This window comes from Antrostomus carolinensis, unplaced genomic scaffold (assembly GCF_000700745.2).
Source record: "Antrostomus carolinensis isolate BGI_N321 unplaced genomic scaffold, ASM70074v2 scaffold7217, whole genome shotgun sequence".
Taxonomy (NCBI): Eukaryota; Metazoa; Chordata; class Aves; order Caprimulgiformes; family Caprimulgidae; genus Antrostomus; species Antrostomus carolinensis.
In genome coordinates this window covers 18,885-31,485 of record NW_010326619.1, presented here as the reverse complement: position 1 = coordinate 31,485, position 12,601 = coordinate 18,885, and the positions used below count along the sequence as shown (strand labels likewise).

Genomic DNA, 12,601 nt, shown 5'->3' with positions numbered 1-12,601 from the left:
CATTTCTACGCACTGAGCCTCGGGGCCTGATCTAAACTGTCTGCGTGTACAGCCTGCTTTCATTACTGATATTTTAGTCCATATTTTCCATTTTCTTCAAGAGGACAATTAATAGCATAATTGTCCTCAGCTTTCATATTTTCTTGTCAGCTCAAACCAGTATTGTTTCAGGCTGTGGATGATAAAGACCTTCAGGTTTTGTGTTGCACATTTTGTTTGTTTGACATTGTTACGTGCAAGGTGGTAATCATTATGTGTCCCACTGATTTTCAGTCTGTTGTTTACAGCCGAGCCATAATTCATAGTACAGTTGTTAATACTAGTGTTAAAATAAAAATCTGACTGGTGTTAGTATGTCTCCTTGCTTTTCCTGGTAAATTACTTCAAAAGAAGCAGGAAGTGACAAGAGAGACTTTCTAGTTACTACTTTTCCATTTAATCACTGGTGAGCTCGCTGTAGGAACCTCCTCAATCACTATTAACAGGGCACATGGTCTGCACAATCATGATTTTAAAAGGAGGTTTAAAAAAAATTTTTTTTTTTTTTTTAAGTTTTAAAATATAGACCATATGATGAAGAAACTGAGAATACTTCTCTGTAGCTGTTAATGTCTCAAATGCTATTTTAGGTGCTGTGTTTGGTGCTGAAAGGTTTTCTGTAATCTTCAGCAAAGGGGAATTAGGATGATTCCGGCTTCTTTAAGGAACTGTCAGTTTAGTTACTTCACAAAAGTTACTGACATTGTATGGTGAAGTAAAAATAGATTTTTAAGCAAAAACATATGGGGAAAATATGTTCAGTATTTCAATTGATTGGATGGTTGTTTTTAATATAAGACCCAAACGGCTACTGCTCATTTCTCTCTGTTCTTCTTCACCATCACTTTTTCTTCTCTTTTGATAGGATGAAAAAGCAGAAGGATTCATTAGTTTACCCGAGTTCAGGATAGATAGAGCAATTGAATGCAGACGAAAACAGTAAGTAATGGATTAATTCTGTTTATAAATTAAAGGATTGCTCTCGGAAATATGTTATATACAGTACTGAAAAATTGCAAAGTCCAGAGAAGGAAGTTACACAGGAAACCTTGAAATCTGTAAATAATACACAAGTAGATTCACTTAAGGTTTAGTGTTTCTCTTTATTATAAAAGATACAACTTAATGTCAATTCCATAAACTATCTTACAAAGAACTGGATAACTCTTTGGTCAGCTTTCCACATAGCTTAGTTACAACAGTTAAATAAGTAAAGCCAACAACAATTAACACATTAGCCAAGAGGTAAAACTTCCTTAGGTTCAGTATGGTAATCTTGTTAAGAATCAAGTGTGCAAGAAACAATTCTCATAGGAAATACCATTAAAAAACATAGCTAAGGATGGTTAATATAATCTCCATTTTCTCCTTTATGGAGGAAACTTACGTACTCAATATTGTGTTCTTCTCAACTGCTAAAATATTTAGGTTCCATATGCAAAATGAACATTGTGTTATTGCTTATGTGCACATTGCTGCTACAGCATTGTGCTCCCAGTAAAGAGCGTATGCTGAGCTTTGCCTGCCACGCTCCAGGCATATTTGATAACAGACACTCACTGGAAATTGTTTGCCAGCAGTGCTGGGATTGGAACACAGAGCTGTCAAACAGCAGGTTTCACAGAACAATTCCAATGCTTTGAGACTCGCACTTCACCGGTACCTCCTGATTTATTTGCGTGTGTCTTCTGTATGCTGGCTGCATCTGGGTTTTTAAAACTTGTTGCCATGAGGAGCTACATCAAATAATATTAAAGATACTGTCTTACTAAAGCTTTCCTACTTACAACCAAGCAACCTGAATTTTTGTTGGGCTTTTCCAACGACTAGACGCAGTTTTGGTCTGAGGAATACAAGTCTTACAACTATGAACATGTGTACAATAAAAATACTGAAGATATGAATTACAATACAGACTTCTCATCAGAAAATCAAACCTCTTCAATCGCTTGCTCTTGTCTGGAGGTATTATTGCTCTCTGTCTGAGAATTAGAAGACGGTGCAGTTTATTCTTCTATTACTCCTTTCAGCTTAGGGTAACCCTATAGAAATTAAACATGAACTGAGCACTGTAAATCCCTCTGAGGAATAAGTAGATATTAATAATGATATTGAACAAAAATGCAGCAAAAATAATACTCTTTTGTTAGAATATCAAACACTTAACAAATTTTGGTGAATTAACCAAGATCAAACGGAAGGTCATTGCGCACAGCTAGAAATAGCTTCCAGAGCTTTCCTCTAAGCAGTAGAACACATCTCCTCAGAACGCTTCTTGGAGAACAGTTTCTGTAGGGTATATGCACAGGAAAAAGTCCGATTAACGAAAACTTAGCACACTACTGGAGACTCAGTACCTTCAGGCTTTGAATCCTTCCAGAAAGAGGTAGGTCCAGGGGTAAAACTATAATGAAGGCGTTAATAGTATTCCCTTTGTTCACTGAGCTGAATTTCCCTTTGATTTCTTCCTTCACGGGCTCTCATTTATCTAGTTCCCCCAGCATAAAAACTACACTTTGTTTGCTGTTATTTTACCTGCTTCTCTGAAAACTGCAGAGAAAATAAACCCAGTGTTGGGCGTGCTTATGTTTCAGTACATCCAGCAGCGGTGACCGGAGGGCCCAGCCTGTGCTGCAGCCAGCTGTACTCCACAGCCTCCTTCAGTGCGCTTCCAAAGTGCTTCCCTGTCCTCCTTCACATTGTCTAACCGAGGGCAGGGCTGAGCATGATTGCCAGTGCCTGATTCCGCTGAAAAGCTAATGGTTCCCGTGAGCCTCAGGACAACTTTCTGTGGTTTGCTGCTTCTATATTCCTTTTACAACTAAAATGAAGGTGAAGGTGACCCATTGTTGACCCAGCATATTCTGGAAAAGTTTGAACTCGCTCTTCATTATTCTCTCTGCTAGACTAGAGAAAAACATTTTAGTTAGGATTTTCTTACCTCTTTTTGAGAGGGCTAGACAGATTTTATAGGATCCATTCTCGCTTCTTTCCACTTTAGGATATTTTTTTCATTTAATAGGAGCTTTTTGGTAGGTGCTGGAATGTAACTTAAAATTCATTGCAAGCTTGAAACCTGAAAATATAAATCTGGTTGTGTTCTTATTCACTTCTATATGGTTGAGTCCATTTTAACATTAATGCAAAAGTCAGTAAAGCAATTACCTTGGCAGTTAATAAGGGCAGGGGAAAGAAACCTGGTTCTTTCCTTTCTTTCCTTTTTGGTAGGTTGATTTGTTTTTAAATTAAAATTGCCTGAAAATTATGCTTAGTATTTCAGTCCATAAAGAAGTCCAGAGAGAATCACAGTGTCACTTTTCTTTCAGTTCTCTCAAAAGCAAAACTAAGAGCATTTTGGTACTCAGCTTGGATTTCTCCTCAAATTTCTGTTACTTTGAGAGCCATCAATGTGAACTGCTCAAACCTTATTGAACAAAAGCCTTGAAGTCTTATTAGAACAATGACTAGATTTGTCTTTTCCACTCTTTTATTGGGTGGAGAATGCTGGTTTACAGAATGACTGTTACTGATGTCCATGGTATACATCACATGAAATAGCCTTAAGAAAGCTTTCACAAGAATATATATTAATTGAATGCATTGTGCTGGATGGTTTGATGATTGGCCTCACTAATGCATTTAACGAAGGTACCCTGATTATTATATGAATCGTGGCATTATCTCAGACTGGGTTAGCTCTCCAGGCTATATTTGGATGTAGCATGACCTTGTCCCTGAGAGAGGAGATTTCCTGCATTGCAACTGAAAAACTTTCCATTGCTTTTAGGCAACACCTGCATCTTCAGGATTAAAACTGATCATACCATATTAAAAATCTTAGTTATTTATATTTTTGTGTAGTGTGGCGTGACATGAATAACATGTTATTTTCAAAGATACTGATAATTATAATGCCCCATGATGAACTTGATCCACAAGACTAAAGATTAATGGAACTACATATATAATTAATCACTGTTAACTAGTGCTTTGCCTGAAATTTCAAAAATCCCCACCTAGTGGAAATTTTAATTGCATAATTAATGTAAATTTAGGTTTTAAGTTTATGAGAGCATATGCCACACTGTTGTCATTTCATATTGAAAATGCAGTCAGAATTCTGTATAAAATATTATTGATAGAGTATAGCTAGGCATGAAGTTATATCTTAAAGGTTGCTACAGTTTCAGTAATTTTTATTACTTCATCTGAAATGGACTTGAAGGTCTTGGTAGACAGCAAACCACACTGGAGGCACCAGCAGGCCTGCACAGGAAAGAAGGCTCAGAGCTTCCTGGGCTGTGTTAACTGGAGTACAGCCAGTAGATGAAGGAAGTGATTATTCCCTTTCACCTGGTACTCATCACACCACATCGAGTTTACTGCCTCTAGTTTTGGGCCCTACAAAACAAACCAAACTTAAAAATATAAGTATGGTTTTTCTGCACTATTCATATTTCTCTGTAGATCTAGAATGATTTCCCTGGAGACTTTTCAACAGTTCTTAATGCTAGTGTATCTAAATACTTCCCTAATAATAGTTTCTGTGACACTTCTGGGAGATGAAGATGGATTTATTGTCATGTTTTGCAGCCCAGAAACAAATCTGCAAAACATTGAAATCAGAAGTTTCCACACAATTGAGATCTCCATTTCATAACAAAAAAGACCTGTTTTCTTCAGAGTATGTAAATATACAACAGTATAATACATTCTTGCAGCTGTAAGTGATCACCATTCCAGTAAATTAGCAGAGTATCAGGCAAAAAGAAATGAAGGAAAAGGAATATACACGTAGTCACCAATTATTCAGTCTGTTTGCTGTGACGTAGCACAGGAGAACTCCTTTGCATAAGCAGGGAGACCTGCAGCATTTAACTGATTTACCCTTGAAGAAATTCTTGCTCTTTCTGCATTTTATGACACATTCACAAATTCCATAACTGAGACAGGAGTCCCACAGAAAGGAGCCTTATCTGTTGCCTAATCCTGATTCATCTTTCTAACAGGTCCACTCTCTGTACCTTAACTGAGGTAGGGTTCCTGCGAGAATGTAATATTCACATACATAATCATATATTGTCTCACATGACAAGAGCATAGTAGAGCCAAATTTAAGTTCTGTTTATCACACTAAAAATATCTGACATATTTTAACTTTAATAGAAGGTTGATTTTGAAACCCCAATATTGGCATTTTAATGCTTCTATGTATGTAAATTTCCTGTCTAGGAAAATAATCCTATTTACAAGCAGAAACTCCATCATGTGATATTCTAACAGGATTAAGCATAAGATTAGAACCTTTATATCTACCACATAATCCTCTCCAATTCGAGCCAATACTTAAATCTCAGAACTGGAAGATGGCTGGGCAAATGGAACGCTAGAAGGTGGAGATGTTGGACAGAGATCAGAGCACTGAAAAGAGCGTGCTGACATCGCAGCAAAAAATACATCCACGAAAGCAGCACATCAGGCTTAAATAGTATAACAGGGAGTGTTTGTTTAGTAACCACTTTCTATTTTGCGTATTAAAAATTAAGTTCTGTAAGGAACTTCTCTAAGGAGATATAGTATTTGTTAATTACTGTGTAATTAACAATGTGTAATGCACTGCTCCAATATATGCGTGTGTGTATAAAGATGTAGACAAAATTATTTCAGATTTCTTACTCAGAGACAGATATCATCTGTTTTGCTAGAGCAGTTGGAGCTGCTGGTAGTCAGCTGGCGTAAGGGGAGTAAAAAGTTCCACATTAAGAAGCAGGAGACTAAGAATATTTGACACTAAAATCATATTATACTAATAGAGTAAAAGAAATAATAAATTTGATCAGGTTATACTTAAAACTCTATTTATATAATAATGATCAAAATCTTTTGCATTAAAATCTTACAATTCAGCATGTATAATTAACAAGTGCATGCCATCTAGTGGGCATCAGGGAGTTTCCTCCTCGTTCAGGATTTCCCATGGACTCACTATTTCCCTTTGCAAAATACAAGTAGCTAGGGAGAGGAGGATCTGCAGTTGAAATTATCAAAGGTCAGATGCCAAAATAATACTTAAATACCTCTCGAGTCTTCTTTTATGGAATTAAGGTGTTTTATTATGGCCCTCTGTGCAAAGGTAAACTCGCCTTTAACATACTTCTAATCTCAGGAAAAAGGAAACTGCAGGTAAATACCATTCTGCTGGTATCTCACTGTCCTGTAGAACCTTTGTTAGCAAAGCCTGTCACTGATCGTGTTTGTGTTAATAATAGATAGAAGGAGATCAAGGTGCCCAACTGAAGCTTCTTCAGCTTTCATTTTTGTCCCTGAAAACTACAATAAATCATAGTAATTAATAAAACACTCATTTGCATGTAAGTTATTAATAGTAGAAACGTTGCAGCACAGGTTTTTTATAATGCTATGTGTAATGATTCTTAATCTGATTCTTACATCTGGTAATTACCATATAAATGTCTGTATTTTAATGTAAATGTTATGTGTGATAGTGTGGGGGTTTTTAACATTTACCAACTAATCAAAACAGTAGTCTTTAACTATCTGAGTTTGTGGTTTCCTTGACAGCAATACTCCTTTTAATTATATTCACACACAAAAATTGTAAAAAATATGATTATTGTTCTTAGCAGTTTTCAAATAACTACTCAACTGAGGGAGAGCTTAGGGATTAAAGCATAAAAAAGCAGTAATAAAAGCATTTTAATGTGAACTCTAGTCATCCACACTGTAAGATTCTGAGCTTGATTATGATCTGATGCACGCAGTCTGAACAGACTACAATGCAGCGCAGTGATGTCTGTATATAGCCAGCCTGAAGGGAGAATCAGACCTTGTCTCCTGAAATCAGGGATACAGAATTGAATTACACTGTCCAAGTGGCTGCTGAAGGAATCGACATTTGAGGAAGGAGAAGGAACATTAGCAATGCCCAGAGCAATGTCATTCTTACAGCTACCTTTTGTCATGGCTATTCAGTACCCCAGGTCAGTGTAGCCAAGAATATCCTATACTATACTACTAACATTGTACTAGTGACACAAGCAGAACAGGACAGACTTGTACAATTAAGTTAAACCTGTTGTGATATGCTTTTGGAACTACTCCAGTAATTTCTAATTTTACTTGCACTTTTCAAAGAACTTCACTCTATAAATTAACCTTTGCATAAATTTTAAATCACCAAAGGGGGGGGAAAAAAACCCCCAACTATGACTTGTTGAATCAAAAGCTATCTGTGAGAACAGACCGTGCAATAAAAAAAATAGTGAGATACATGGAAATGACCAGGAACTGTAACATAATGATAAATATAAAGTCTAAATACTGGCAACTCTGTTATTTGCTAGGTGGCAGATGAAGAAGCATTAACTGTTGATTAACTCAGGTTGATTGCAGAAAAAATACAGCAAACATCAGTAGATTAAGAAGAAAAGTACCTGGGATATGGCTGGTTTTAGGGTAACTTGACTAAGCAACTCCTGGAATTAGAAGGGAGATTCCTGATATTAGAGTTAAGATTATTTGAGGAACTTCATTATTACCTACTTCCAAACAAAGCAAACCTGCCATTTATAGTCCCTAGATCATTCCATATGCTTCTACTAAGCTCAAATTGAATTAATATTATAATTAAGGATTTCAGAATGTTCTATGAAATTTAGGAAACATTCATTCATTTATTTAAGCTTATTCTAGAGATCTTAAAGTCTCATGACTAAGTAAGGAGAATTTGAGAGTGGTATATTTTTAATGTCATCTCCAGCTGAATTCAATTACTGGCTGGTTATTAATCTTTATTCCTTCTGCATTTCTTAATGGAAAATAAAATTTTGGATAAATTCACGTGTATCTTTAGAATCAGTTACAATACAGATATAAGATGGTTATAATGCATAAATTGGCAGTCCTCTATATTTCTTCAAGTAGGACACAAACTACAGACATGAGAAGAGGCAGTGGGATCAAACTCTTATTCCTTTAGAATAGTCAATCTTTGGAATACAACTGGTATGTACCTAAATATACTCAATAAGATTTTCAAATTTACTCAGGTTTTAAGATGTATAACATCAGTGGTTATTGAAAGGATTTATGTTTCTGTCATTCAAGGGCTTTTGAAATTTTTATGAAGTAGCAGTTAGACTCACGAATGTAGACGTAATCAGATCAGTAGGAATCCATCTACAAGGTTATCTGGCAAGAGATTCAGCCTGAAGATTCAAAATGCCTATGAAACCTGAAACATGCTGAAGAATTGTAGAGCAGGTCAGTCTCATGTATTGAGAAACTGTTGAAAAGAAAAGGTATCTCCTTTTTTTTTTTGTGATTATTTTATAGTGCCTTCAAAGCATGCCACCCCAAAATAAAGAGCTTCTACTTTGCAACAGACTGCCTTGAAGAGATGAATAGGTAAGTTACGTATTCTTTATCGTGGTAGTCCAATAATTGAAAATAATATTTCATCACCAATACAAATATACTCCTGGAGTGTGATGTAATGCTGATTGCTAGTGTCCTCAGCACAGTCCACTTAGTCCCCATTGATTTTAGTATGGACAGCATTACACTGTGTGGCTCATTTTATGTCTGCTGAAATTTTCCGTCGGGTTACATGGGACAATTCTGCAAAGGTGTGTTAGGAAAGTTAGTTGTGTTGGTCTCACCTACACTAATTAGAAATTTTTTTTGTTAATAGGCATAAAGTTGATCGTACTTCTAATTTTTTGTTGATCAAGGGTAGAAATATTAATGTGGGATAAAGGTTTCTGGTATATAGGACCAATGTGCATAGACCAAAACTCATACTGAAGAGTAAACCCACACAATGAGATAGGATAGTTTTAAGTTAACTCTGCTGTTGACTCACAGTAATGTGACATGACCTCAAGCCAGAGAAAAACAGCATGAAGTTTTTTTGGTTTTTTTTAACAGGAATTGGATTGAACTTATGAGATGCATTTATTTTTCATGCCAGAATTTAAAAAAAAAAAAACACAAAAAATACAACAAAAACCCCACAGCCTCTCCCCTCAACCCTCAACAACAACCCAGTAATAACAAATTTTATTCATTGCATCACTGTCCCAACAAGGACCAGAGGCTGGCAAAGTTCAGCTGTTGGTATCTCTGTGTGTGTTTTTAAACGTCCTTGGATGTGCTGGGTGGGCATTCAAAACTTGACTGGACAAGGCCCTGAACAACCTGATCCCACGTTGAAGTTGGCTGTGCTGTGGGTGGGGTGTGAGAACAGACCTGAGATCTCTTCTCACCTAAATGACCCTGCGCTTCTACTCTGTGATTCAGTGATGAAGGCAGAGGTTAGATAAAGGTGGGGAGGTACCTGTGATCCTTAAAGGCAGAGTCTAATGTTCTACCTCCTCTGGTTACTTCAGTAATTTGTTTATTTCCAGCTGAGGTAAAAGCAAGGACACACGGGGCAATGTTCCCATTCTTAAAGTCTTAAATCTTTCCTGGCATAGACTGCTGAAACTTTTGAGATTTACTTAGTTCTTTCTGTTTGCAGACTTAGAAAGACACAACTACCTCATGGGACAGCTGGTTTTTTTTTTTTTCCTTTGGAATACTAATGCCTAAAAATTATTTTTAAATTAAACATTTGTATTCTGTGGCTCACATGTCCCTTCAAGAAATACTGTATTGATGGCTGTATTGAAACAGTTCGGGGCAGTTCATCACTGATGGTAACGATGCGACTCAGTTCTCAGGAGTATCTTGCTGTGTCTAGTTGTCATTTTTAGGCCATAAATTTGCTGAAAAATATTTTTTCCAATCTTAGTAATATTGCATTGTTCAGTTTTGTAATGTGACTGAAATTTATATGGTCCAAAACTGACGGATCTTCTCCTATTTTTAACTCTGCATGGTTTCTCCCCTGATTTTAGCTACTATGATTTGTTGAAGTGGCATTGATCATATCTTTCTATTATACCATAAAATATTCTGACTCAAGGAAAACCAGGAAGTCTTGACATACATTCAATAAACTGCTTTTACAATATTCATTGATTTTTCGACACTGGGGAGCCAACAAAACTGTCTTTGTGACAGTTTTACAGCCCTTATGGAGAGTAACTGTTGGAAAGGTGCCAGGGTGTATTTTCATATCATACTGCCATGTTCGTTTGGAATTTACGAGAGCCTTTTTCCTGACTTTTTGAGTCTGCTTCCCATGAGAGCAGACAAAGGGTGAACTTCCTCTTGAAGTATTTTTCAACAGTATTTATCCTTCAGAAATGCTGTTCCTGTAGAGTAACTGTAATTCACTCCCCAACCCAAATGATGGATAACTACGCTGCCTCTGTAAAATCCCTGGGCATCCCCTGCAGCCTTTACACGCTTCCTGGAATTCCTTCTCCCAGATATCCTGTGTGAAATTTGAAATGAGTCAGCAAGGTTCACAGATGAAAAATGCACTTAAAATACTAATTTCACCAATCTCTGTCTTCCCAGCAAATTGCTAACGATGTAACCTGAGGAAATAGGGCAAATACTCTGCGAGGTATCTCACGCTCCTGCAGTCACCACAAAATTTAACTGGATTTTCTATGCTGACAGAGGGTAGATCTTCCACACGGAAAAGTGAAGGAGTTCTAATACAGAGGGGAACATAGCATCTCTTTATTCACTATGTGGGGAATGTATACCCTTTCTTCAACTACCTTTACCACCTTTTGTTTTAACAGCTGTTTTTAGAGTTTCTTACTTCAGATTCACTGTTTAATTATTTTTTTTCCACTCCAGAATATTTTAATCCACCTTTAATACTGCATTACTGTTGAAAGCATTGTACACCGACGGGTAGTGATTGATTTGTATGGAGCAGATAGAGTTACTCTGTTGTAGCTGAATTTTGCCTGCTGTGTTGCATGGTACAGACAGACTTTGGTTTGCAAAATTAATGCTCATGCTGTTTTGTCAGGTCTTACATGAGCGTAGTTGTGTTCTTAGAAATGAATTAATAATGAAATTGATGAGCTCATCTTTCGCTCGCCACGGTCACAGGGTACTCCAAGCTTGTTAAAGGCCTTATTTCCCAGAAGTGCTTCCTCTATTACCATATCATGCACAGCCTGTTTATGGCTTTAATACTCCTAAGGAAACTAGCATTGAATATAATATTTGGTTGTTTTACAATATCTACTTTATTAAAACTTACATGTGGTTGAAATGTGCAGTGCCTTTATAATCTCCTCACAGACTCCAAATATGAAATTTTAAAAAGTTCCTATTTTAGGCTGAATAATTTGATCACATTTGATTTGAATAACTGGGTTAACTTTGCAATTTTAATAACTCCCATAAATCTTTTGCATTAATTCAAAAAATATAACAAATATCTGCTACCCACTGAAACAGAATGATGATTGATTTTGTAGGGGTCACTTCCACTATTTTCCAAGTAAAGACCTGAAAGAGTCTAACACAATATTGCTCTTAAAAAGAAACTGTTTGAAAATTGAAGTATTCTGAATTAAAACTCTATTGATTATAAGCACACTTCAGGGTGCATATCCTGTGTATTTTTATGTATGGCATATGACTGAGTGAGTTACTCAAGGTTTTCCCTAAACCATCCTATTTATCAGTGAAGTGCATTCAGCCATCTTCCTTAAATTTTGGGCATGTTAATCTCCTTGACAGATCTTGGCCAACTCAGATGGTGGGTCAGTATTAATGTATCTTTTACAGTTTTGATTTTCTTTTTAGCTTCACTTACAATTAAGCTAACACCTAGGAAAAGATCTTGGCAACTAAAAATTTCAGACATACGCCCCTATTAGACCTTGCCCCTCTTAAACAAGAGTTCAGGGAGAAGTGAGCAGGAAAGTAATCACGTCAGATCTGTCTGTCCTAATTTAACAGGTCTTTAAAAAATAGAGCTGAGTAAGTTATTGAAGAGCTCTTACTCCCTAGTCCCTTACCGCTGAAAAGCAAAGAGATAATCCTGAAGAATATGAAAGATCCATTTCAAATAGAAATCCCTGAAATGGAGCTTCCCAATGGTGTTGTAAGTAAGCAAACAGCAGGTTTTCCCCTTCTTGCTTTATGTTCCTATAAACTTGTTTCAAATCCAGGAAAAATAGTCTGTGCCTGAGGCCACTTCTTTAATTTATTGTTCTCACATAAAAGCTCATAAGTTGCAGCTCAGGTAAAACAATTTTCTGATCAGAATTAGCTGCAGGCCCCAGAGACTGGATGAAACCATGGTGTGTAAGGGAGTGAGTAGTGCAAGAGTAGAGCCACAGTGCTCCATCTGGGGAACACAGTACACCAGGGAGTACTGGCAAAGAGCTCTAAGTCTTCAAAATCTCCTTTTTTTTGGCTAGCCACCTAAGTCCTCCTTTCTGCAACTTATGGGCTACTTGCCAGACTCGTGAACTACCATTTTCCCCTTAATGCAGTTGGAGAACCAGTGGCTTATAGCATTACACTAGAGGAGTTCAAAGGAGTTTACAATACACAATTGCAATTATCCAACACACAATCCAAATTACCATTCAGGTGTGAATTTATCCCCCGTGCG

At 36.7% G+C, this 12,601-nt stretch overlaps 1 protein-coding gene across 1 annotated transcript in view; it reads left to right on the top strand.

Moving 5' to 3' along the window:
• The window catches only part of LOC104527821 (connector enhancer of kinase suppressor of ras 2), a 128,527-nt gene that overhangs the window by 104,027 nt on the left and 11,899 nt on the right, over positions 1-12,601 (top strand). The window contains exons 18-19 of the mRNA XM_029085877.1: positions 905-978; positions 8,395-8,466. Of these exons, the coding sequence (XP_028941710.1) occupies positions 905-978; positions 8,395-8,466 (146 nt within the window). The remainder of the gene's footprint in view (positions 1-904; positions 979-8,394; positions 8,467-12,601) is intronic.